General features: G+C 34.7%; 1 protein-coding gene across 1 annotated transcript in view; it reads right to left on the bottom strand.

Annotated features, from left to right (window-relative positions):
* Positions 1-25,482, bottom strand: part of TRHDE (thyrotropin releasing hormone degrading enzyme) — a 383,274-nt gene that overhangs the window by 141,706 nt on the left and 216,086 nt on the right. The window contains exon 6 of the mRNA XM_049625985.1: positions 14,151-14,288. Within this exon, the coding sequence (XP_049481942.1) occupies positions 14,151-14,288 (138 nt within the window). The remainder of the gene's footprint in view (positions 1-14,150; positions 14,289-25,482) is intronic.

Here is a 25,482-nt window from a genome sequence, read left to right as displayed (position 1 = left end):
ATAATGACCATTCATATATTAGAGCCAATAATTAAGTCACCTCTTAGCTCTCTGTCCTCCAGGGTGAACATATGTAAGTTCTTTAGCTTTTTCTGATAGGATTTATCTCCAATTGTTTCTAAAGCAATCTCCCTCTCTCTCTCTCTCCCTCAATCCCTCTCTCTGTCTCCCTCTTCTCTGCTTAATTTTTCTCAGTCTCCTAAACTTTCATATTTTCTCTGTGAGATGATCATGATCAGTGATTATTACTCCTGGATTGCATACCCTTATTTTTATTTGCACGCCAGTACATTACTTACTTAAAAATATAGCACCTTTTCATTCAGGTAAAATTCCTTCCTTTAGTATGTGTAACCCAAATCATACTTCCTACTGAAACAGTGACATAATAGGTGATTAGTTAAAGAAAGTATTCTGGTAGAGTGAAGGGAACATGAGTTAAAAATAAGACGGAAAGCCCAGGTCTGACACCAAAGAGCCTGAGAAGACCATTAAACTCCCTAGGCCTCTGTTTCTTCTTATGAAAATTGAAGATTATTATGCCCACCTTACAGGAATGGGAAAGTAAATAGATGATTAAATGGATGTCCAGTAGCAAACTAGACCCTCAAAGGACAGCTAATACTATTATTCCTACTAATAGTATATTGCCATTATGTACCTGACCAAAAGCCTGAGGTCCAATTGTTTGAACAGGAATGACCACAAGTGCTATAGTTAATCAATATCTATAATACACTAGATGTGTATCTCTTGTGTAACTGTACATACATACTATGCAGTAAAATATGCACAAATGTGTCAAAGAGGACAAAATAGTAATCACTTGCACTCATTTGATGGTGTATATGTTGCAGTCTGTGAGTGGAGGGGTGCCTGGCTGGCTCAATCGGTTAAGCGTCCAACTTCGGCTCAGGTCATGATCTCACGGTTCGTGGGTTCGAGCCCCGCATCAGGCTCTGTGCTGACAGCTCAGAGACTGGAGCCTGCTTCTGATTCTGTGTCTCCCTCTCTCTCTGCCCCTTCCCTGCTCATGCTCTATGTCTCAAAACTAAATAAAACATTAAAACATTTTTATCAGTTAAGCAGTCTGTGAATGGAGAAAGCAAAGGCTATGAAGAAGGACCTGTTTAGAAGAGTAAGAGCTGGAAAAACTTGCAGAGCAGGAGGCTGACTGTGCCTGAGGCAGGAGAACACAGAAACAGCAAAAGAAGAGCTGAGCTGACAGGAAAGGGGTCCCATGAGGTCTAGGGCTCAGGGGTCAGGCCACATGTGACATAACCCATTAGGAAACAGAATGGGTAACACAATCTTCCTTCCCCCGCTGAAATTCACATGGAATACATCTGAAACTCGTTAATCCTACTTCAAGTGCCAACTCTTTTTCCTAATTCCTATAAACAGATGGGATCTTTCCCTCTGAAACACCATAACATTTTGCTTATATTGCTTTCCTGACATTTACTTTAATTCAATTCAACAAATACTTAGTGAGTGCCTACTCTATGCAGGCAGTATAACGGATACTGGAAAACAATGAAAAGCACAGACATAGAACCGTCCTTTTATGAAGCTCACATTCAATGGTGGGAAGCAGGAAGCCAGATAATATAGCAAACATAATATTGAGAAAATTCTATAATATGTTAGAAGGTGATCACTACCCAAACAGCCCAAAACAGTAAGTGGATCAGAATAAGAGAAAGGAATGAAGGAAAAAAAATGAGGGTGTCATTTACCACTTGAAACAAGTGGCCTCTCCAAGAAAGTGACATTTAAGTAAAGGCCTGAAGGAGACAAGTTAGAACCATGATGACAGCTGAAGGAACATCATCCTCTACCGAGGGAACAGCCAGCGCAAACACCCTAGTGTGGGAGGGGGGTTAGTTGGATTTAGGGAAAACAAGAGTTGGTGGAACAGGAATAGGGTGAGTGAAGGGACAGTAGTAATAGATGAAGTTGGGGGATACAAGAAAGAATAAATACTGGAAATACTCTGACAGCAGAGACAAGATTTCCTGACAAATAGGATGAGAAAAAAAGAGGATTGAAGATGACCTGAGAACTGGAAGTTGCCATCCACTGAGATGGATCATATCATAACCTGCCTTCAAATATGTTTATTTGTAAAAAGTTTTATAGGTCTGACTTTAAATCCTTGGCTTGTTCACTTGCTAGATGTCTGGCCCTATGGAAATCACTTCCTTTCTTAAGTTTCAGTTTCATCAGTAAAATGGGTTGAAAATGCCTAAATCCAAGTGTTCTGTTAGGAATAAAGATGATAACACATGCAAAGCATTTCACACAATGCCTCATAGATAGTCAGTGCTCATTAAATGATAGATATGCTTTACTGTTACTCTTAGTATAACTGCTGTCTTAATTTCAGAGGTCTTATGTCTACTACTGGGTTATATTCTTAAAGGAAGAGGCTATCTTTTTTTTTTTATTTCTTCTACAGAAATGACCCATTCTGTTTGTAGAGCTGGGATGTGCTCTCTTGGTGTCCTAATCGTGACCTGGTTGACATACTGCTATGAGTGGGAAACCTGTTATCAGAAAAGACAATAGATGCAAATGGCTGGTTGGCTTTTTGTATTCACTTCTAAAAATTACAGAAATTGTATACATTTTCCTCTTTAGCCATACAGGAAATTTTCATAAAATACATCAGCCTTGGTATAATAATTGTTCAAAAGTGTTCTTGTTTGTAAAGGATTCTCTTTAAATTTGCTTAAGTCATTTGGAAATCTCTTCCTCTCTCCCAAGCTTGTAGCAATTCATTTCAATGTGGCATCATATGTAAATTTAATGAGCATTCGCACACTTTCATCATCCAGGTTATTGGGTCATTGATTCTTATTTCCCTTTGTGCTTTTAGAGCAAAGAGACTATCTCAATCCATCTTTCCCAGTCTTTCTATCTATGGACAGTATTTTCCTGTTTCCATTGTATGTTAGGATAAAAGCATCTTCTTTTTCAATTACACTTAAAATGGAAAATTGTTATTTCACTGGAATGTAATTTTTTAACAGACTAGCTATCACTTTTTTTCTTCCCATCCTAAAAATATGCATGTAATTTTAAGAGTTTTTCTTTTAATCCTGGCCTTGAGACTATCCATATTGAACATCACTCAGTATTTATTCAAAATCACTCAGTTCTTAAATTCAAATCTACACAAATTAGTATTGGGTCTGTTGGTTCCTAACCTTTATTTCTGTATAATCTTCTCTACCCCTATAATACACCACTACATCAAAAAGTTATTTAAAGTATAATGAAATTGCTATGAAGGAAGAATAACAAAAAACAGAAGTGGGAATAATTTCAATAATTATTAAGGAAATAATTATAAGACATGATAAGCCAATGAAGCACTGATGCAATGAGAGGTTGATTGTTGGCAGAGGTTAATGCTGTTTGGTAACAGGGATCTTCAGGGAGGAACATAGAAAAGTAGCAGCAAAACATTTCTATTAAGTATTACATACTACCACACAAAAAATAAATTCTATATATTATAACTCTAGTCACTACAATCTTTTTTAAAATGTCTCAATCTATCATATTGCTTTTAATATTATTTTAATCTCTTCCACACCTACAGGAATATTCTTTATAAAGTACAATTTTAATTATGTTATTCCTCTGCTTGATATTCTTCATTGGTTTCTCTTGACCTGCTGGATAAAGTTCAAACTTTTTAGTATCACATAAGAGGTCCTCCAAGTTCTTACCTGCTCATCTCCTCAGCCTGCCTATTACCCTAAACCCTCACTATTCTATAACCGTGTTGAACCTGATGTTCCACTCAATCAAGGAACATCAGGGTGCTCCTTTCCTAAACCTCCTCTACAGAATGGTCCTTGTTTGCTTTTTTGTCACTCCCCTCCCCTTTCCCCCTGCAACTATAATTGTACATATGTCTATCATAACACCTAAGACTCTGAGGTTGGCATCCATTACTTTTTCCTACATATCCTTTTTTTTTAATGTGGTCTATCTCTCCTGCCAAAGGATGAGCTCATGACCCATGCTAGCTAGTTAGAATATTCATAGGAATTGTTCTTCCCTTGGACATAGGGATTGGTCAGTGGTGATCTATTACCTAATCAGAAAAAAATTATAACCCTTTATGGAAATAGAGATCCCGTTGTGATGAAATAAGTTTGCTCTTTCTCTGGGCTTCTTAGGATCACAAAGTTGAGGACCCTATCAGCCTAGATTTCTTTGGGGTCACCCCTCTAGAATAATTCAGAAATTAAGTCAGATACAGGTGAAGAGCCAAGAAGCTGATGACATTGTTAAAATACGTGGAGCCAACCATTCTTAAAGCTATGACTACATCTCATACTTGACAGATTTTTAGTCAATGAGTTCCTTTTTATCCCTAAATATGGTTTGAGTTAGTTGTCCACATTTAAAATGGATATATTGCTATTAATACTCATATGTTATTGCACTGGCTTATTTATATCCTGTCTCTCCTTTATGTCTTATTGATCATATCCCTAGTACTCAGCACACAGTGCCTGGAGCATAAGCAGAAGCTTATCAAATTACTTTGGAATGAATGTTCTAGCCAAACTTGTTGATAAAAATATGGTAGTGGTTAAGAACAATGGCTCTGGAACTTGAGTTCCTGGGAAACATATCCTTAGATCGCCCACAAGTCAATGTCCTCATCTTTAAAATGAGAATCATGAAAATAACACCCCTCCCATAAGGAGATTATGAGAATTCGATGAGTTAATAGATATAAAGACTTTGGCACAGTGCCTGGCCCCAAGTAAGCATGCAACAAATACTAGCAGCTAATCTTATTTATAGCTTGTAAAATTATCTCTGTTACCTGTCATACATCCCGGAATGACATGATTTACCTATTCCATCTATAAAGTTAAATAGGTTATTTCATGTTATCCATCTACAAACTTACCTGATAGGAAGAACCTGAGAAAAGCCAAATCAGAGAACTAGTCTAAGACATGAAGTGTACATCAAGGCCTGATACAGAGATTCTCAAAATGAAGTCGCTGAGATTTCTACCAAATTCTTTTTTTTTTAATTTTTTTTTAACGTTTACTTATTTTTGAGACAGAGAGAGACAGAGCATGAATGGGGGAGGGTCAGAGAGAGGGAGACACAGAATCTGAAACAAGCTCCAGGCTCTGAGCTGTCAGCACAGAGCCTGACGCGGGGCTCGAACTCACGGACCGCGAAATCATGACCTGAGCTGAAGTCAGATGCTTAACTGACTGAGCCACCCAGGCGCCCTGATTTCTACCAAATTCTAATCTTTATTTTTCCACATTTACACTTGAAGATTATTTTTCAGATATGCCACTATTTTTCACTACATTTTTAGAGTTTGATTTTAGCATAATGTGGGTGAATCCAAACAATAAGGGCCCATCAAGAAAGCAAGATGAACAAGTAGACAGAAAATCAATATGGATAGAACAGATTTGAACAACTCTATCAACCAACTTTACCTAACATTTATAAAATATTCCAGTCAACGACAGTGGAATACACATTCTTTTGAAGTGCATATGGTACATTTACCAACAGACACCGAATCCTGGGCCATAAAACAAGCCTTGATAACTAAGAAAATTCAAGTCATACAGAATATGTTTTACTGATCACAGTAGAATTAAATAAGAAATAAAGAACAGAAACTATTTCTGGAAAATCTTCAAATACATGTAAACTAAATAACACACTTTAAATAACCCATGGGGCAACTAACAAATCAAATAGGAAATTAGAAAGTATCTTAAAGTGAATGAAAATGAAACCTCCATGTATCAAAATCTGAGACATCCATTAGCTAGAGAAAATTTATGGGATAAACATCTGAATTAGAATAGAAAAAAAAGGCCTTCAATTAATGACCTAAACTTGCACCTAAAGAAACCAGAAAAAAGAGGAGTGCCTGGGTGGCTCAGTCAGTCAAACGTCTGACTTCAGCTCAGGTCATGATCTCACGGTTTGTGGGTTCAAGCCCATGTTGGGCTCTGCACTGAAAGTTCAGAGCCAGGAGCCTCTTTCAGATTTTGTTTCTCCCTCTCTCTCGGCCCTTCCCATGCTCGTGTTGTCTCCCTCTCTCTCTCAAAAATAAATAAACATTTTAAAAAAAGGAAGAAAGAAGAAAATAGTAATAATTAGGAAATCTATAACATAGAAAGTAAGAGTAAGAATCAATTAAACCAAAAGCTGAACTTTTGAAAATAAAATGTATAAACTTCTAGCTATACTAATCAAAACAGTAAGAATAAGACAAAAATTAACAATATCTGGAGTTAGGTGATATTATTAAAGATTCTCTGGTTATTAAAAGGATAATGAGAGAAAATATCATATACAACTTGATGCCAATAAATGAAACTTCTTAGATAAAATGAGCCAAATCCTTGAAAAGATACAAACTACAAAGCTTAGTCAAGAAGCATAAATAGGGGCACCTGGGTGGCTCAGTCAGTTGGGCAGCCTACTTAGGCTCAGTTGTGATCTCACAGCTGTTGAGTTCCAGCCCCATGTCAGGCTCTGTGCTCACAGCTCAGAGCCTGGATCCTGCTTCGAATTCTGTGTCTTCCTCTCTCTCTGCCCCTCCCTCACTCACGCACTGTCTCTCTCTTTCTCAAAAATAAATAAACATTTAAAAAAAAAGTTTTTAAAGAAGCGTAAATAACCCGAATCTGCTAATATTATCAAAATTAAGTTACTAGCTAAAAATCTTCCCATGAAGGAATTCCAGGCCCAGATTGCTGTACTGGTAAATTCTACCACATATTTAACAAACAAAACAAAACAAAACAAAACAAAACAAAAAGAATATAATTCTACATAAATTCTCCCAGAAAATTGAAAAGAAGGCAATAGTTTCCTTTAATGAGGCTAGCATTATAGTGATAACAAAACCAGAAAAAGATGTTACAGGGAAACAAAATTACACACTGATACCTGTCATGAACATAGATGCAAAATTTGTAAACATTTTCTTAGTAAATTGAATTCAACAATATATTTTTAAAAATACATTATGACCAAATGATATTTGTCCCAGGAATGCAATGATAGTCTAACATTAAAACTCACTCAACATAATTCATCATATTAACAAATTAAAAAATAAAATAAGGGGTCCCTGGGTGGCTCAGTCGGTTCAGCGTCCGACTTCGGCTCAGGTCATGATCTCACGGTCCGTGAGTTCAAGCCCAGCGTCGGGCTCTGTGCTGACAGCTCAGAGCCTGGAGCCTGCTTTGGATTCTGTGTCCCCCTCTCTCTGTCCCTCCCCCACTCAGGCTCTGTCTCTGTCTCAGAAATAAATAAACATTAAAAATAATTTTAAAAAAAATTAAAAAATAAAATAAAATATAAATGATCATCTTAATTGATGGGGAAAAGGCATTTGATGCAATCAGCATCAATTTTGAATTAAAACTCTCAGCAATTCAGGAATACAATGCAATTTCTTCAACCTGATAAAGAGTATTTATAAAACCTTAGAGGAAACATCATACCTAATGGTGAAAGACTGAATGCATTGCTCCTAATATCAGGAACAATACAAGGATGTCTGCTCTCATTGCTTCTATTTAACATTGCACAAGGTAAACATACAAAAATCAATTGTATTTCTATATAGAGCAAAAAAGCAGAAATGGGAATTAAAACGAATATCAATTACAATAGCCTATAGATGTGAAATACTTAGAAATAAATCTGAAAATAGATATAAAAGATCTATTCACTGAAAACTACACTACTGAGAAAAAACAAAGAGAACCTAAATGAATGGAAAGGTATACTGTGTTCATGGGTCACTTAGTATTGCTAAGGTGTCAGTTCTCCCAAATTGCCTTATAAATGCAATGCAATCCCTGCAATCCCAGAGAGTTTTTATAGAAATTGAAAAACTCATTCTAAAATTCACATGGAATTTCAAAGTATCAAGAATAGTCAAAAGACCTTCAAAAATGTAGAAGAAAGTTAGAGGATTAACAACCTTAATTCAAAGTTTATCATAAAACTGCGGTAATCAAGGTTGTATGGTATTGGCACCAACATAGACAAACATATTCTTGAGAGAACAAAATAAATAGTCCAGAAATAGACCCATGCATCTATAGTTCACTGACTTTTAACCAATGTGAAATGGCAATTCAATGTGAAAACACTAGAGCTTTTAAGAAATATTTCTTCAAAAATTAAGTATCTCTACGCAAAAAAAGAAAAAAAAATAGTTGATTCAAACTTCACACCAATACAAAAATAAGCTGAAAATAGGTTGTAGATCTAAATATAAACCTAAAACTATACAACTTATAGAGGAAAAAAAAGGAAAAACTTTCCTGACCTTGAGTTGGTCAAAGATCTTTAAAATATTACACTGATGGGGCGCCTGGGTGGCTTAGTTGGTAAGCGTCCAACTTCAACTCAGGTCATGATCTCACGGTTTGTGGGAGAGACCTGCGCCGGGCTCTGTGCTGACAGCTCAGAGCCTGGAGCCTGCTTAGGATTCTGTGTCTCCTTGTCTCTCTGTCCCTCCCCCACTTGCAATCTGCCTCTCTCTCTCTCTCAAAAACAAATAAATGTAAAATTTAAAAAAATTTAAATATTACACTGATAATACCATCATTGAAGAAAAACATGATAAAGTATACTTAATCAAAACTAAAATCTTTAGTTTTCAGAAAGATGCTATTATAAACATAAGGGTCAGGTGACAAACTGGGAAAAATAGTATTTGCATATCATATATCTTATATCTGTGTTCAAAGTATATGAAGAATCCCCAAAACTTAATAATAAGAAAACAAACAATCAAATTTAAAAAAAAAATGGGCAAAGGATTTGAACTAACCTTTCACTAATGAAGGTATAGGAGGAAAAATATCAAATGAAAAACTTGTCAACATCAATAGCTGTTAGGGCAACATAATTTACAACTACAGTGAGATAACATTACAATATCTAAAATTAAAAGAATTGATTATACCATGTTTGTATTGGTGAAGATGTGGAGAAAGCAGAAGTTTGATACATGTTTGGAGGGAATATACTATGTTTCAATGGTACAACTATATTGGAAAACAGTTCAACAGTCTTAAAACATTGAACATACCTACCATATCACATGGACATTCCACCTTTAGGTATTTACCCAAGAGAAACAAAAGTGAATATACATACAAGACTGGCACACAAATGTTCATAGCAGCTTTATTTGTAACAGCCCCAAACTATAAACAACCCAAATATTCAAGAGAATGAAGAAATTGTACTATATCCATGTATTCTACAACATGAATATACCTCAAAATCATTATGTTGAATGAAAGAAAGCAGACCAAAAAAGAGTACATACATATTATTTCATCTATATAAAACTCTAGAAATGCAATTTAATCTGTAGTGAAAAAGTTGATCAATGGAGTAGAGAGGAGAGATGGAAAAGTGATTACAAAGAGGCACAAGAAAATATTTGATGGATATGTTCAGTAACTGGGTCGTGGTGATGCTTTCACTGTATACATATGTCAGAACATATCAAATTGTACTTTTTAACATGTACAGTTTATTGTATTTTAATTATACCTTAGTATAGTTGTTAAATTTTTTTCTTGTGAAATCTTCTTTGAAAAACAGCATATCTATCATCACTTAAAAACACACAGGAAAACAGAATTTTCAGTGGTAATAGCACTGAAAGATACATAGCATAAAGATACATAGCATAAAGATACATAGATAGGAAGACAAGCCCCTAGCTAACATCATACTAAGTAGTGAAAGGTTAAAAGCCTTTCCTCCAAGATCAGGAAAAGACAAGGATGCCCACTCTCACCATTTCTATCCAAAATAGAACTGGAAATACTAGCCATTGCCATAGCAACTAAGCAAGAACAAGAAATACAAGATATCCAAATCAGAAAAGAAAGAAGTAAAATTATTTCTCTGTGTAGATGATATCTCATATATAGAAACCCCTAAAGATTCCCCCAAAAGCTGTTGCAACTAATACATTAATTCAGTAAATTTGCAAGATCCAAATTTTACATACACAAATCACTTGTATACACTAACACTGAACTATCTAAAAGAGAAATTTAAAAAGCAATCCTATGCTATTTACAGTAGCATCAAAGGCCATAAAATACTTAGGAATACAGTTAACCAATTAGGTGAAAGACTTGTACACTGAGAACCATAAGACATTGATGAAAGAGATTGAAGACAGAAATAAATGAAAAGATATCCTGTGATCTTGGATTGGAAGAATTAATACTGTGAGAATCTTCATACTAGTCAAAGTGTTGTACAGATGCAGTGTAATCGCTATCAAAGTTCCAATGGCATTTTTCACAGAAAACAAAACAAAACAATCTTATAGACCCCAGATAGCCAAAACAATCCTGAGAAAGAACAAAGCTGGAGGACTCTCACTTTCTGATTCAAGCTATATTACACAAAGCTATAGTGATCAAAACCATATGATAATGGCAAAACAAAAACAAAAACAAAAACAGCTACATAGAACTAGTAGAGCAGAAAGAACAGAGAGTCAAGATATAAATCCAATCACATGTGGTCAACTAATTTGTGACAAGATCACTAAGAACACACAATGAGGAAATGACAGTCTCTTTAACAAATGGTCTTGGGAAAACTGGATATCCCTATGCAAAATAATCAAATTGGACCCCTATCTTATACCACTCCCAAAAATCAACTAAAAATGGATCAAGGATTCCAATGTAAGACCTGAAACCATAAAACTCCTAAAAGAAATCATGAGAGAAAAATCCTTAGCATTAATTTTAGCAATGAATTCTTAGATAAGACACCAAAAGCACAGGCAACAGAAACAAAATAAACAAATAAGACTATATCAAACTAAAAGCTTTGGCACAAAAAAGGAAACAATAAATTGAAAAGGCAACCTACAAAATGGAAGAAAATATTTGCAAAATATATAATTATAAAATATAAAAACATACACAAAACTTATAAAGAACTCATACAAAAAAAAAAAAATCCCAACAAATAGCCTAATTAAAAATGGGTGAAGGACCTGAATAAATATTTTCTCCAAAGATATTCAATTTGGCCAAATGGTCCATATCAAAACGTGTTCAATATCACCATTTATCAGGGAAATACATATCAAAACCACAATGAGACACTAAATAACTGTTAAAATGGCTACTTTCAAAAAGATAAGGGGCGCCTGTGTAGCTCATTTCGTTGGGCGTTGGGTGTCTGACTTCGGTTCAGGTCATGATCTTATGGCTTATGGGTTTGAGCTCCATGTTGGGCTCTGTGCTGACAGCTCAGAGCCTAGAGCCTGTTTCAGATTCTGTGTCTCCCTCTCTCTCTGCCCCTCCCACACTCGTACTCTGTGTGTGTGTGTGTGTGTGTGTGTGTGTGTGTGTCTCAAAAAATGAATAAATATTTTAAAAATTAAAAAAAAAGATAAGACATAGGGGGCACCTGGCTGACTCATTTGGTGAGCCTGTGAGCAACTCTTGATCTCGGAGTTGTGAGTTCAAGCCCTATGTTGGGCATGGAGGTTACTTTGAAAAAAAAAAAAAAAAGATAAGAAATAACAAACGCTAGCAAGGACAAGGAGAAAAGATAACCCTTACACAGTGGTGGTGGGAATGTAAACTGGTATAAACATGATGGAAAACAATATGGAAGTTTCTCAGGAAATTAAAAATAGAATTACCATAAGATCTAGCAATATATCTCTTGGGTATACATCCAAAGGAAATGAAATCAGTATCTCAAAGAGATATCTGCATGTCCATGTTCCTTTCAGCTTTAATTCACAATAGCCAAGATACAGAAATAATATAAATGTCTTCCAATGGATAAATAAAGAAAATGTTACATATTTTAAATGTGATATATATTACATATATATATATATATATATATATATATATATATGATTCAGCCATTAAAAAAAGAGAGAAATCCTGCCATTTGCAACCACATTGATAAACATGGAGGGCATTATGCTAAGTAAAAAAAGCCAGACAGAATGGTAAATGCTATAAGGTATTACTTATTTGTGAAATCTTAGGGGAAAAAAAAAAGGCCAATTTCATAGAAACAGAGAATAGAATGGTGGTAGACAAGGGCTCAGGGAAGGAGGAAATGGGGTGATGTGGGTCAAAGGGTACAAATTTTCAGTTATAATAAATTCTCATGATCTAATGTATGGCATCGTCGCTATAGTTAATAACATAATACCATATACTTGAAAGTTGCTGAGAGTATATCTTTGGCATTCTCACCACATACACAAACAGGCAAAAGAGTTAACCATGTGAGGTGGTAGATATGTTCATCATCTTAATCATGGTAATCATTCCATAATGTATATTTATATCAAAACCTCACACCCTGTGCTTTAAATATATACAATTACTTTTGTCAATTATTCCTCAACAAAGTTAAAAAAAAAAAAGATACATGGCTAGAGGCAAGTCAGTCAGTACCCTTTATGATGGTGTTCTTAAACACTGTGCCACAGTCTGCTCATTTCTCACCTTTATAGGTTGGCAAGACTCTGTACCAAACTGTGGAAAGGGTAAAATAATAATCATTATATATATTTTTTCCTACTGTTTTGATTCTTAAACTTCTTAAAAACATTTCAAATTCTCAAATATAGGGAATCTGGAATAGATGTTATCTATGTACAAATACATCTAAATGTATTTAACCAAGATAATATTTTCTTGATCGTTATTAATGTGGAGGTAAAATTGGCATTTACACACAGTTTTAGAGAATCAGTAGCAGGTAGAAATTAAGTCCAGACAAGTCTCCAAACTCATCTCAAGCTATCTTAATAATATTTTTCTACGTTTTCTAACTCACAGCCCATTTCCATACGCCAAGAAGAAGGGAAGAATCGTATCTTCTGCACTATATTTTAGGAATAAATACAGTTGAAGAAACTGAATGTACATCCAACAAAATATGGCCCCCCAAACCTCATATATAAAAATTAATATGTATTCTAAATTTTGATATTTTACATAAATACATTAATATATATTTTAAAAACGGTTCTATACTTCTGCTTATTTTTCCAAATCATCAAAAAACCCTTTATAGCCAATGAAATGATCAGTGACTTGAAAAAACATTTTCTAACACAATTTTTATCTTTACATATTATAGCATATAATATTAACTAATAATCATTGAGCTAATAATTTCCTGAGGGCAAAACAGAATATCCAAATTAATGTACAAATCATCTGATTTGATCATCTGATCAATCACTATATGACTTCTAGTTGTAAATAGGAATATTTCAGGAAAAATATTAACAACAGTTTTTAAAAATTTTAAACATTATTGAATCAATAAACTATGTGGAAATCCCAGTAAATGCAATTCAATCTACACCAAAGATGAACTAGACTTTAACACTATCTTAACAATTACTAAGTGGCTACTGAGTATTAAACAGAGATGTACATGCTCATGTTAAATTAGAACTAAGGGATAGAGATAAAAGGAAAAATTTTAATCCACGTTAACAATGGGAAAAAGTTCAAAGTTTATCTTATTTCTGTGTCGAGTCATAGGTCCAAAATCTTTGTCAGTCATAGTCTAGTCTTTAAAATTTCATTTATCATGATTATTATCCAAGAAAGATGTTTAATTCCCTAAATTTCCTTAAATAATGTTTATAAAATGCTTATGTCACTGCCTACACCGATTTGCATCAGCCAACCCAAAATAAGCAACTATTTAAGGAGCACTGATGACAAATAATTTGTCACTATATAGGTCAGCTCTCTTGTTAGTAATAATAAAAACTGACATTTACACAACACCATTTGTACAGAAATTTCATATTGAGTCTCCAAACATTTATTCATTAATACTTCCAACATTTCTATGCACTATTTGGCAAACATTCATCTCCATTTCACTGATTTATAAAGCAAAACCCTAACTCATAAAATGACATGAACCTAGTTACTCCATTTTCTACCTCAGTCCATTTCTATCTGCCAGGAAGAAGAGAAGAATAAATCTAGCATGAAATAGTTTGGCTACCTCGGGAGATATCCAATTCATGGCATTTGGGTCTCATCTATTCCCACCTTTTTATAGGCGATCCAGTCAAACACCCTGTCAATATCTGTTGCCTGTAGCACTTCCTGTGATACTGGATGGGAACTGGCCAAGCCGTCAAGCAGCATCACTTCATGCAGAACATCCGTCAGAAACCTCTGTTTTTCCTGCAATACAGTAGATGTGGCAATATCATAGGTGATTCATGGTTATGACACAATGTGTGTGACAACATGAACAGAACGTGTGTTACTTAACAGACGATGCTCATCAGCCTACATGGTAAGACTGAACTTCAAAGAGAACCCAGTGAATAAAATGCCTCTTCAATTACTCTAAAATGAGAGTGGTTGATTTGAGCACAACATGAAACAAAATCAATGGGCTACAATGGGCCCTAAATAGATTAAAAAACAATGGACTGTTCCTTAACAGGGGTTAAAGCAAATTCAGACAGTGGACACATAAATGAAATAGACTAAGCTTGTTTACGTGTTCTACAGGATGAAGACTGCAGTTTCAGTCCCAAATAACCTTTTTAGTGAAGTTCAATATAAGAATAATAACTAAATCTCAGGGTTCCAGTGCTATTTTGCTATTTACACCGTTTATTTGTAGAACCATCTGAGCAACACACACTCTCTCTCTCTCATCCTCCCACTTTTCCTTCCCCAAACCTCCCCTCCCATGTAATTTTCGCTCTAACACACTCACCTACACACACACACACACACACCACCACCACCACCACCACATTTATTCTGTGAAAGAATTTCAGGAAACCACAACAAATAACAAAAGGCATATTGACATAAACTATATTCGTAGACATAAATGTGAATTCAGGATAATGAACATAAAGTGGAGATCAATAGGTATTAACAACCCATTACTATAAAGTGGTGAAAACAAAGAAAATCATAAGATTTCTATTCGGTGTGATGTTGAGGCCTTTGTATCTGCTCTGATAAAAGCTGATTTGTTATATTAGAAATAAACTGTAAAGGAAAAGTACTTCTCTGTTGCTTTTGTTTAAGAAGCTTGCTTTAGAGAAACAGCTTGGGTTTTGTTAACAAAAATGCTGGCAGCTATTAGTTCTCCTGGCCTCCTGCCTTCACTGAGGGAGGAGGGAAAAAAAAAGAAATTGGAAGCGATAACAAGGCTAAATAGCCCCCAGATAGTTGGGACCTGAGGAGTATCATTACAGATATTAAAGACTGCAACACTTAAATTGCTATAGCTAATTCTGAACTCACTCCTGGAGCCTCCTACTTTGAGCCGGCAGATGAACCGCATGTTATTTCTGAGTGAGTTGTAATGTCAAGCTGAGATTACACCAATCTTGGATTTAAAAAAAAAAATAGAAATGGAGAATAAATATGATTAAAAAAAGGAATAGTTAACTAGGCATATATGTGTGTGCTCTTTAAATCTGCTTCTAAAGAAGCATCTTAGTTCATCATCATTTGTTCAACGATTTAGTATGTTTAATCAATAATTTAATTAATTCTCCAGACAACTACATACTATAAGGTTTATTTCTAATAGCTTATTTTTATAGTCTGTGGACCATAGATCTAATTTCTTCATCCCTTTTTTGGTCTGAGATTTTCTCGTCAATGGTCTATACTCCATCAAACTGAATTGGGACTGAACTGCTCCCAGAAGTCTGCTTCAGCCCCCAAGAGCCAATGGTGAGAAGTTCAAGCTTACAATGAATTGACAATATGACATAAACTGATACTGTATTTCTTCTCAAATTAAGTTCCTAATTCAAGACAAAATTAAGGAGAGTGAAGTTGGGCTTTATGATTTACAATTTTAATGGGGTTCCTGGGTAGCTCAGTCAGTTAGGCGTCCCACTTCACTCAGGTCATGATCTCGCGGTGAGTTTGAGCCCCGCGATGGGCTCTGTGCTGACAGCTCAGAGCCTGGAGCCTGCTTCGGATTCTGTGTCCCCCTCTCTCTCTGCCCCTCCCTTGTTGACACTCTCTCTCTCTCTCAATAAATTTTTAAAAATTTTAATATAAAATTTTAAAATAAAATGATTGGTAGTATATTTTAGGACCACTATAAAATAAAGATAAGATCTCAAGACAGAAGGCCTAGATTGAGAGAGTAAGAGAAAATCATGTATTTCCAAAATAAAAATGTTAATGTTACTTTTAAGCAGGTATGCGGTCTTGTTACTCTTACTCAATTTAAAAACACACATTAAAACTATTTGATATTGGAATTAACGGGTGGGATCATGGAATATATCACTATACCTCAACTTCACTGATGAACACTTTTATTTATAAGAAATACCAGTTGAAGATATGATTTCCATTCTGAAGAAAAAATATTCAACTCTTTAAATAGTGGTTGCCCACTCCATTATGGAACTCAAACATCTGATCGAAACCATAGCGTAAAATGAACTTAAAATAGTGTTTTATCTGAATCCTAATTTACACTATCTAGCACCAATAAACATATAGTGATCAATATGAAAATTCAGTACACATATCTTCTTTGGCTGGCAATATGATTTTAAATGATATAAAGCAATTAATTACAAATAGTTACAAATTAATTACAAATAATGATATAAAGCAAGTAATTAGTAAAGTGAAACCTAAGGTAAATTTCTAAAATGAAACTCAAGTGAAACCTAAGGTAAATTTCTAAAATGAAACTCTCTTATTTAAGGAAATGCAAGTTATATGTAATATGTTGCTTCACGCTTCTGGAGGAAAACAAAAACAAACCTTTGCCTCCTCAGTAGAATTTCAAGAAACAGTGTTTAAATTTAACAATGTTGAATCGTTAGCAAAAGGTTCATTTTCTACATTGTTGGAGAGAATGATATTGTATAACTGAGGGGAAAAAAAAGACATTAAAGGAGATTAAAAGGGAGGAGAAAAAAATAAAAAAGAAAAGCTTGGCAGACAAACACTCACCAAACTTGGAAGAGAGAACACCTTAAACTGAGGAAGAGAAAAGAAAACTCTAGCCAGAGGCAAATCCAATTTAACAAAACTACAAAGAGTTTCCAGGAGAGATGGTGCTAATTTCTTTATAAAAACTTGTGTCACTTTAAAATTAAAAAATGATCTTAGCTTGTCAGTCCCCTGCTGGGGTGCTCTCCCCCATGCTCAACAACAATAATGATAACAGTAACGATTACAAAGTATTGATTAATTGCCTACTGCCAACCTGAGACCATTAAAATTTCAAAATAAAGTTAAAGAAATCCTGGCTCTAATATGAGATAAGAGATCAAACAAAATAGTTGGATTCTGTGAACAAAATAGTGGTTTTCTCTTACAGATTAGAAATGCCAAAGGAAATGTGAAGGAAAAAAATACTGTAAAATGGAATTATTTATGCAAAGTTTAATGGATGAAGTAGAATTTGTCTGATCCTTGAAGGAGTTTTAAAATTGTGTGTGTGTGTGTGTGTGTGTGTGTGTGTGTGTGGTGTGTGGAGAGAATAGTATATTTATGGTGCGTATTTAACAGATAGCTTTTATTCTAGTTCATATATTAAGGTCACCATGGCAAACTAATTTAGCGCTTTCAAAAAGCAGCACAATAAGGTAAAACATGAAACTATAAAATCTGTGTAAATGAGTTTAATGTTAATAATAAGAATAAATCCTATCAGTCTAATATAGACCCTTCTTGGAGTTTTTACATGTCTACATTTAAACAGTTCAAATAATATTGAATGTATCATTTTCTATTGAACTGTTTTCAAAAACATATTACCTTTGAATTTTTGGAGAACAGTGCAAAGGTTTTTCAGATAGGTAAAGAAAATGTGAATAAACAGAGAATAACATGGGAAAAGAAGAAAACTTCCATTATTTTGCTCATTCATTCATTTAACAAATATGTATTAAATTCCTACTCTATGCCAGATATTATGCTGTGTCTGGGGAAGAAATATATGACTCAAACTTAGTTTCTAACCTTAAAGGACTCAAAAGTGTAACAGAAAGACAGATAAACAGCTAACTGGATTATAATATGATGGATGTTATAAAACACAAAGGATGAAATGATTAATTAGTTCAGAAAAGGCTTCACAGAGGAAGTGACATTAAAGTGGGTAGTTGAAGGATGAAGGGTTACTTAGATGAATGGGGGAAGCAGCTTTTAAAAAAAGGGCAAATCCAGGCAGAGAAAACATGAAAAACAGCTACTCTGTTTGAATCCTGTTACCAGGTGGAAGAGTTTGGTCTTAATAAATAGGCAGTAGCAGGCATAATAACATAATAAAAGTAGTGTCTTCGGAAAATTAACTTATCTGTGGTATACAGGGTGGCTTGAGGTCTGCAGAGACGGGAGGCAGAAAGTGGCTATTGTACTCAGAGCTGATGTGGTGATGATGTATTAGAACAAGGTGCTGCTGAAGGGCTGTGGTATCTGAGAGATATTTTGAATGAAAAATCAACCAACATTGATGCCTTGATGCCCTGGTCCCCTTAGTGGATGATGGAGACGAAGTATTAAGAGATAACTACATAGCTTTTAGACTTGATGGAATTTTTAAAGGGTGGGGGGAAGCTACTGAAAGAAATGGAGTAGTGGAATAAAGTTTGTTTTTGTAGTGCAAGCTAAAAAGATCACTTTGTGACACGTTGCAAGTAATATGAGAGCGAACATCCAAAGAGCAATATGCTACAGGCAACTTGAAGGAAAGGCCTGGGTCTGAGGAGAAAGTGCTAAACATCTTTTGGCAATAAATTATAGTTTGCATGAAAATATAAATAAAATCTCAGAGGGAATCTTCTCTTTTTTTCATTATTTCTTACAATATTAGCATTTCATAGACCAGTATCTAGTAATATATGTAAAGGGAGTTATTAAGAATTTTTATCACAGTGTTAGGTATACTTGACAAATTATATTCCTTAACATCTCAAAAAGGCTTCTGCCCAGACATGCCAAATTCTAAACGGGTAACAGTGAATATGCCTGATCTAACCATGGTCCAGCCACCAGCATGGTGATGGGTGGGAAAACAGGAAGTACTATTGAAAGGTAAGGATGACAGCAAGTTTCTACAGAAAGTCTTAGTAATTTCAGTAAAAAGCAATATAAGGCGGACACTTTGACTCTGGCACCAGGAAAGAAAAAAAAAATCAGAGAATAATCTGAATCAAGATCAAAAAAAGTCAAACACATCAAACCAGACTAAGATGAGAGTGAAGCCTGAACCAATTCAAGCAGTGGTGAGGTGCTCATAGGCATGAAAAGAGCAGGAAAAACAGTTCTCAGGGCAGAAGTGGGTTATATAAGAGCAGCCACAAGGACTCAGTTTTCCAGGAGGATGGATGTAAACCCAAATGGCTCTTTGGCGTTCCTAGGAGAAAAGACAGGCACACTGCTACAAAGTTAATGAAAGTGTCCCACACCAGAAGTAATACATTTGTCATTCGCTAGCTGGGTGACCTTGAGCAAGTTACTCAGTATTTTTAGACTTCAGCACCTTCATTTGTAAACATATGTGGTTGTGAAGATTAAATAAGAGAATTTGTTCTACAAATATTTATTGAGCACCTGCTATATCCCAGATGGTATGCCTGGTTCTGAAGATAAAAAAGATACAAAGGCATGGATTCGACCTTCAACGATTTTCTAGTAGTAAAAAGAGACACAAAGATGAAAACAAATATTAAAAAACCACTTGCTATATGTAAAAGTGGAAGTAGGTTCAGGATATGGTGTGCCTATACAAAGAAGGCTGTGATTTGTTCTGCCTGGGGAGAAAGCAGGAAAAGCCTCTGAATTGAAGTCTGTGTTGAATCCTTAAGGATGATTTGAGTTTTCTAGATGGAGACAACAGAAAAGGGCATTTTGGACAGAAAGGAGTATCTTGGAAAAGTCATGGAGATTTAATGGCTTGTTTGGGAGAGTACAGAGTTTTCTGTGAGAGAAGGCAGGAAGGAAAATGGGGTAAATGACTAGCAATTATCACAGAGAGATTGACAAGAACATATTCATCAAGGATCCTCTATGTCAGGTTAGGAAGCTAAAATTGGAAAGTGACATCATCATATGCACATTGAGAGAGATTATGAATAAATGGTGGAAAGAGGACTAGGGGTGAGGAGCAACCAGAAACAAAAATAGGATGATATTGAATAATTATGCACAAAGGACACATAAATGGGGCATTATCTTTGTGATCACAAGATACTGTACCGATTATTTCTCTAAAATCTAGTTCAATTTTGTGACGATCAATGATGATCAACAAGGCATTTATTTGGGAATTCCAAGATGTATGAATTAAATGTAGATTTAGACATCAATACAGACAAACACCTACATAGACACGTATGAGGATGCATGTATAGATAACCAAATAGACGCAAATATTTCCTTTTTCAGTATTTTCATTTGTTTAAATTAGTGTCTTATTCCAATATCTAATGTTCACAATATTAGTTTGCTTTGTACATGTGACGTCCCTTTAGAGGTTGGGGAGACAAACACAGTTGCGACCCAACTCCTGCCTCCAAGAAATTCCCATTACAATAAGGAAGACAGATAAGTGTACAAATCATTAATATCATCCGATGGGTTGAGTATTGGTTGCATAAATAAAGTACTATGGGAGTAGAGAATAGAAATAAAGTTATGGGTAGAAATGCTTTCAGCGTCTATGACCACATCGATTCAACCTCACTTGATCTACAAATAAGAAGAAATAAGGATACTGTGTCATGTTCTATCCCTCTGGATATATATTCTACCATGAGATGAAGACTTTTAAGAACTCGTAGGTTTAACAAAATGCCAAGTAAAGCATTATTAATCTGAGTTTCTTGCTACACAAGACTAGAACAAACTATATAGCTATGCACAGCATTGCACGGTTTGGTTTTTTCAGTCTTGTTCTTGGTGATTCATTCAAACCATGGCGAAGGTTAAAACCGAAGAATATGATCAGGAATTCAAACAAGAGAAGTAAACATATTGAGAGACAACATTAATCAGGTGTTGTGTAATATACTATCTCTGTAATTTTGCAATTATCATCTTTGTAAATAAATAACACGATGCCATTTTTGTAAAAATTAGAAATTATTTGGGTTCCAAGTTTCCTAAAATTATTATTTTAATAAATAATTTTACTCTGTAATTTTATATTGTCATCCTACTTTTTTAAAGTTATAAAATGTCCAAAAGTATTTCAAGCTTTACTCAGTTGAAAGTTACTTGTGCAATGTACTTGTGCAATATTATGCCATTATCTAGCCAACTGGCTAACATTTTGTAGACACCTAAATCATATAGATAGAGAAAATAAAACTAAAAAGGTATTGAAAATAAATGTTGCTTCCCTTTAGGGATGTACCTTAAAAATTAACATTTTACAATTTCATGTTTAAAATACACATGCCAAAGATGTTAATAATCATTTTCATGTGCAGCTTGTTAAAGTGATTATTTCTATTGAAAATCAAACTTATGTAAACACCCTATATAGTAGGCATTGAAGAATAATTTTTAAAATAATCACTTTAATGCCTACAATGAAATAAGCACTATACTGAAATTTTTACTTCTATATTTGTTTACATAACCTTAAACAGAAAATGGTACATAAACATAATAATCCAGGCAGCTTTGATATAACATTATTCTGGGATTTCACACAAGCTTTATAATAAGTAACTAAAATGCGTTCTGTATGTTCTTATTTCTTTTACCTATCAACCACATTTCATCCCCACCAAGCCACAAATGTTCTAAGATGTCTAATTCAGTGCATAAACTAAAAAAGCAATCATATTTCTATAAGCCTATCTCCAATGACTTTATAAGCCTCTCATAACCCCAAATAACCCCCTGCACAGGTTTCCATGAACTGCTATATTCTCAAACGTGACTAACACAGAGAAAGCGGGTTAAATTGTCTCTTCCATGACTATATCCTTCAGCTGCCTTATGTTTTGTTTGTAATGTCCAAGTTGAAACTGTCATGTCTCATATCATCCAAAATGTGGCACAGCTAAGGGAAAATGCTAAGATGAAACACAAAATGTGCTATCGCATTATATACAACTAAATTATGAACCTTCTGCAGACTTACTCAAGAACCTTAAAAGGAGAGCAGTATTGATATGGCAGAAGGTATCATCAATTAGGCACTCATGTTTTCATTAATTACGATAATCCTGGGTCTTATGGAACAATCAAGATGTACTTCAAATAATGTCAATCACAATAATAATTATGAACAGGTTGTCTAATTACATAGCTCATTCCAATTCTAGCAGCCCAAAAAATCACTGTGAATAATAACCATATGCCATATGCTTCATATAACCCTCTTAAAATGTTCATACCGTTTAGCTCCCGTTCACTTTTTTAGGATTTCTTGACACCTTTCCCTCTATTTTCCTTCAAACACTGATCCAATGCAGTTTAATATATTTTACTTTTTTAATGTTTTATTATTTATTTATTGAGAGAGAAAGAGAGAGAGAGAGAGAGAGAGAGAGAGAGAGAGAGAGAGAGGAAAGGGCAGAGAGAGAGGAAGAGAGAGAATCCCAAGCAGGCTCCATGCTGACAGCACAGAGCTGGACAGTAGGTTTGATCCCATGAACCATAATGTGGTGACCTGAACCAAAATCGAGTTGGAAGCTTAAGCCACTAAGCCACCCAGGAGTCCCTCATATATTTTAAATCTCAATATCATTTTTAATTCAATGAATGAGTTCCTAATATAAATATAGAAACTGTTCTAATCTTTCACAATTGGTCTGTTGACCTTCACTTCATAATTTTTTTGTTAAATTTGACCAGACTTTTATTATTGAACACCTCATAGATGCTATACTTGGGGTTAAATCCTGAGAAATGATGGCAAAATAAACAGTCTCTAACCTGATGAAGCATATTGTTTACTAAGGGAGCTTTACTTCCTGTCCTTTGTTAGTTAACATGAACTAATTCCCTGCTCTTTCACATGTCATTTTAGGATCCTTTCCCTAGACTTTAAACTTCTGACAGACAATAGTTTCTTAAACTTTTTCTGTAACCTTATCTCTATTTTGGCAGTAAGAATATTTTTCTCTATCTCTATGCCTAATTTTTTTTTGACATGCTGATAAGACATTTCAGTAAAATCAAATTTGCCAATCTTCTCTGATACCCACACATTTGTTTCTCGCATCTATCACAAGGACTCTAATATTTTGCAGACACATTAATAATACGCTAATCAAGGCACTATAATATTTGATTGATAAAATGTAATTCAGAATATCTTTTAAATGCACACTGACTAATCATCTTAAACAGAATCACTTTCTGTTTAAATTCTAATGAAAACTTTCTTATACCATTCAGTCTGGAAGAATTCCAAGGATAAACCAATCACTGCCTAAAGTTATTAACATGGTTACCAAGTGGCTAATTCATTTTATGTTATTTTAATTTGTGAACTAAATAATAATTCAAATGACCTTAATTCTGTAATAAAATTCTTATTAACTTGATGAGTGAAATTTATTACACATTTTTGTACTTTAATTTCAACATTTAGTGGTATAAATGGTCAGTTCATCAAATAACCTAGCTTGATAAAACTTTATATTTGATGCCAGATCAAAGAAGTCTGTATTTTAGATGAAAATGAAAAGGATTACTTTTTTTCAAATTTGAAAGATTTAATAACCCATAACAACTCAAGACATATGGTATTTATGGCTCAGAAAGTTAACCAATTCAGAAAATTCCATATTTATTCCCAGATCTCAAAGTAAGCTACTATAATATTTATACTTTGATTGTGATATTTGTAAAAACATTTTCACCATTCAGAATGCAAAATCTGAACTAGTAATTCATTTATAAAGTGCAAAAATATTAAAATATTAGCATTCTAGCATCATTCAGAAATGGAATAGATGCATTCAAAAGTATTTTGTGAAGGCAATTTCTTTTCTCCTACTAATTTTTATGGTATTATTATTCAAAATAACTAATGACTCTATTGTGATCCTCATTTTATAGAAAGTCCACTGGCTTGCCCAAGTTTGCCTAAGAACTGGGTATTGAGGGGTGCCTGGGTGGCTCAGTAGATCATCCGACTTAAGCTCAGGTTACAATCTTGTGGTTAGTGGGTTTCAGCCCCAAGTCGGACTCTGTGCTGACAGCTCAGAGCCTGGAGCCTGCTTCGGATTCTGTGTCTCCCTCTCTCTCTGCCTCTCCCCTGCTCATGCTCTGTCTCTGTCTCCATCTCAAAAATAAACATTTTAAAACATTTTTTAATTAAAAAAAAGCACTAGGTACTGAACCTGGCCAATTTGGCTGTAGAGTCCATGCTCTTAGCCAATACACCACATTCGCCAGAATTAGGGGAAATAATAGAGCAACTGTTTGTATGCACTCCACTGGAAACCATGCTCAAACTCAACTAAGACCCAATGGGCATAAAATACTGCTTCTGGTATAACCAGAGAGATAAATTATGGGCATTACTCAGACCTCATTGCTGGACCAACCATCAGCGCTAACCTAGTGATGAGATTCTTACAAAATTAATGGAGACTCTATTTAAGTATATTCAATAAGGACTGAGTTCTGTTCTTGAGTCTAGTTACAGCCAAGAAAATCAGACTTATCATCTTTGCTTAACGGTAGCAAATGTTGATCTGACCTAGAATGTTATTCACCCACTTCCATCAGCCACTAAGGCCAATGCTGAGATTGTGTGGCTAATTTCCACAATAGCCACGGTGTAGACACGCACCAAATCACACATCTACAAATGCACTAGCACACAAGGGTGCACATGTCTACTCGCAGGCTTGCCTATAGCTTTGGTTTGGTTTCTGATTCTACACAGAAGTTTACTTTTTTTCTTTTTTAAAGTTTTAATTTTAATTCCAGCTAGTTAACATACAGTGTAATATTAATTTCAGGTGTACATTACAGTGATTCAACACTTCCATACATCACCCTGTGCTCATGACGTGCCCTCTCTCACCCCCATCACCTATTTCATCCATCCCCCTACCCACCTCCCCTCTGGTAATTACTATTTTTTAATATTGGATTCACAATATTCCCCCGAGAAGATAATTTTTGGCCCACAAAGGTATTATCATTACACTTAAGTAGCTAAGAGTAACAATAATATTGGTGAAAATGATAGTAAAAACGACATTTTTTTTATTCTTGGAACTTTCCTGTGACAACAACAGCACAGGTATTTCATACACATTTTGAAGATGAAGAAAGAAACAAGATCACACAACTAGTAAAGCATCAAGAGTCAAAAATTTAATCCATGGAATAGGTAGAAAAAAGGAAGTGAACCTCATTCTAGGAAACTGCAAAGTAACATTAC

This window comes from Panthera uncia, chromosome B4, assembly GCF_023721935.1.
Source record: "Panthera uncia isolate 11264 chromosome B4, Puncia_PCG_1.0, whole genome shotgun sequence".
NCBI lineage: Eukaryota > Metazoa > Chordata > Mammalia > Carnivora > Felidae > Panthera > Panthera uncia.
This window is presented reverse-complemented; position numbering and strand designations above follow the sequence as displayed.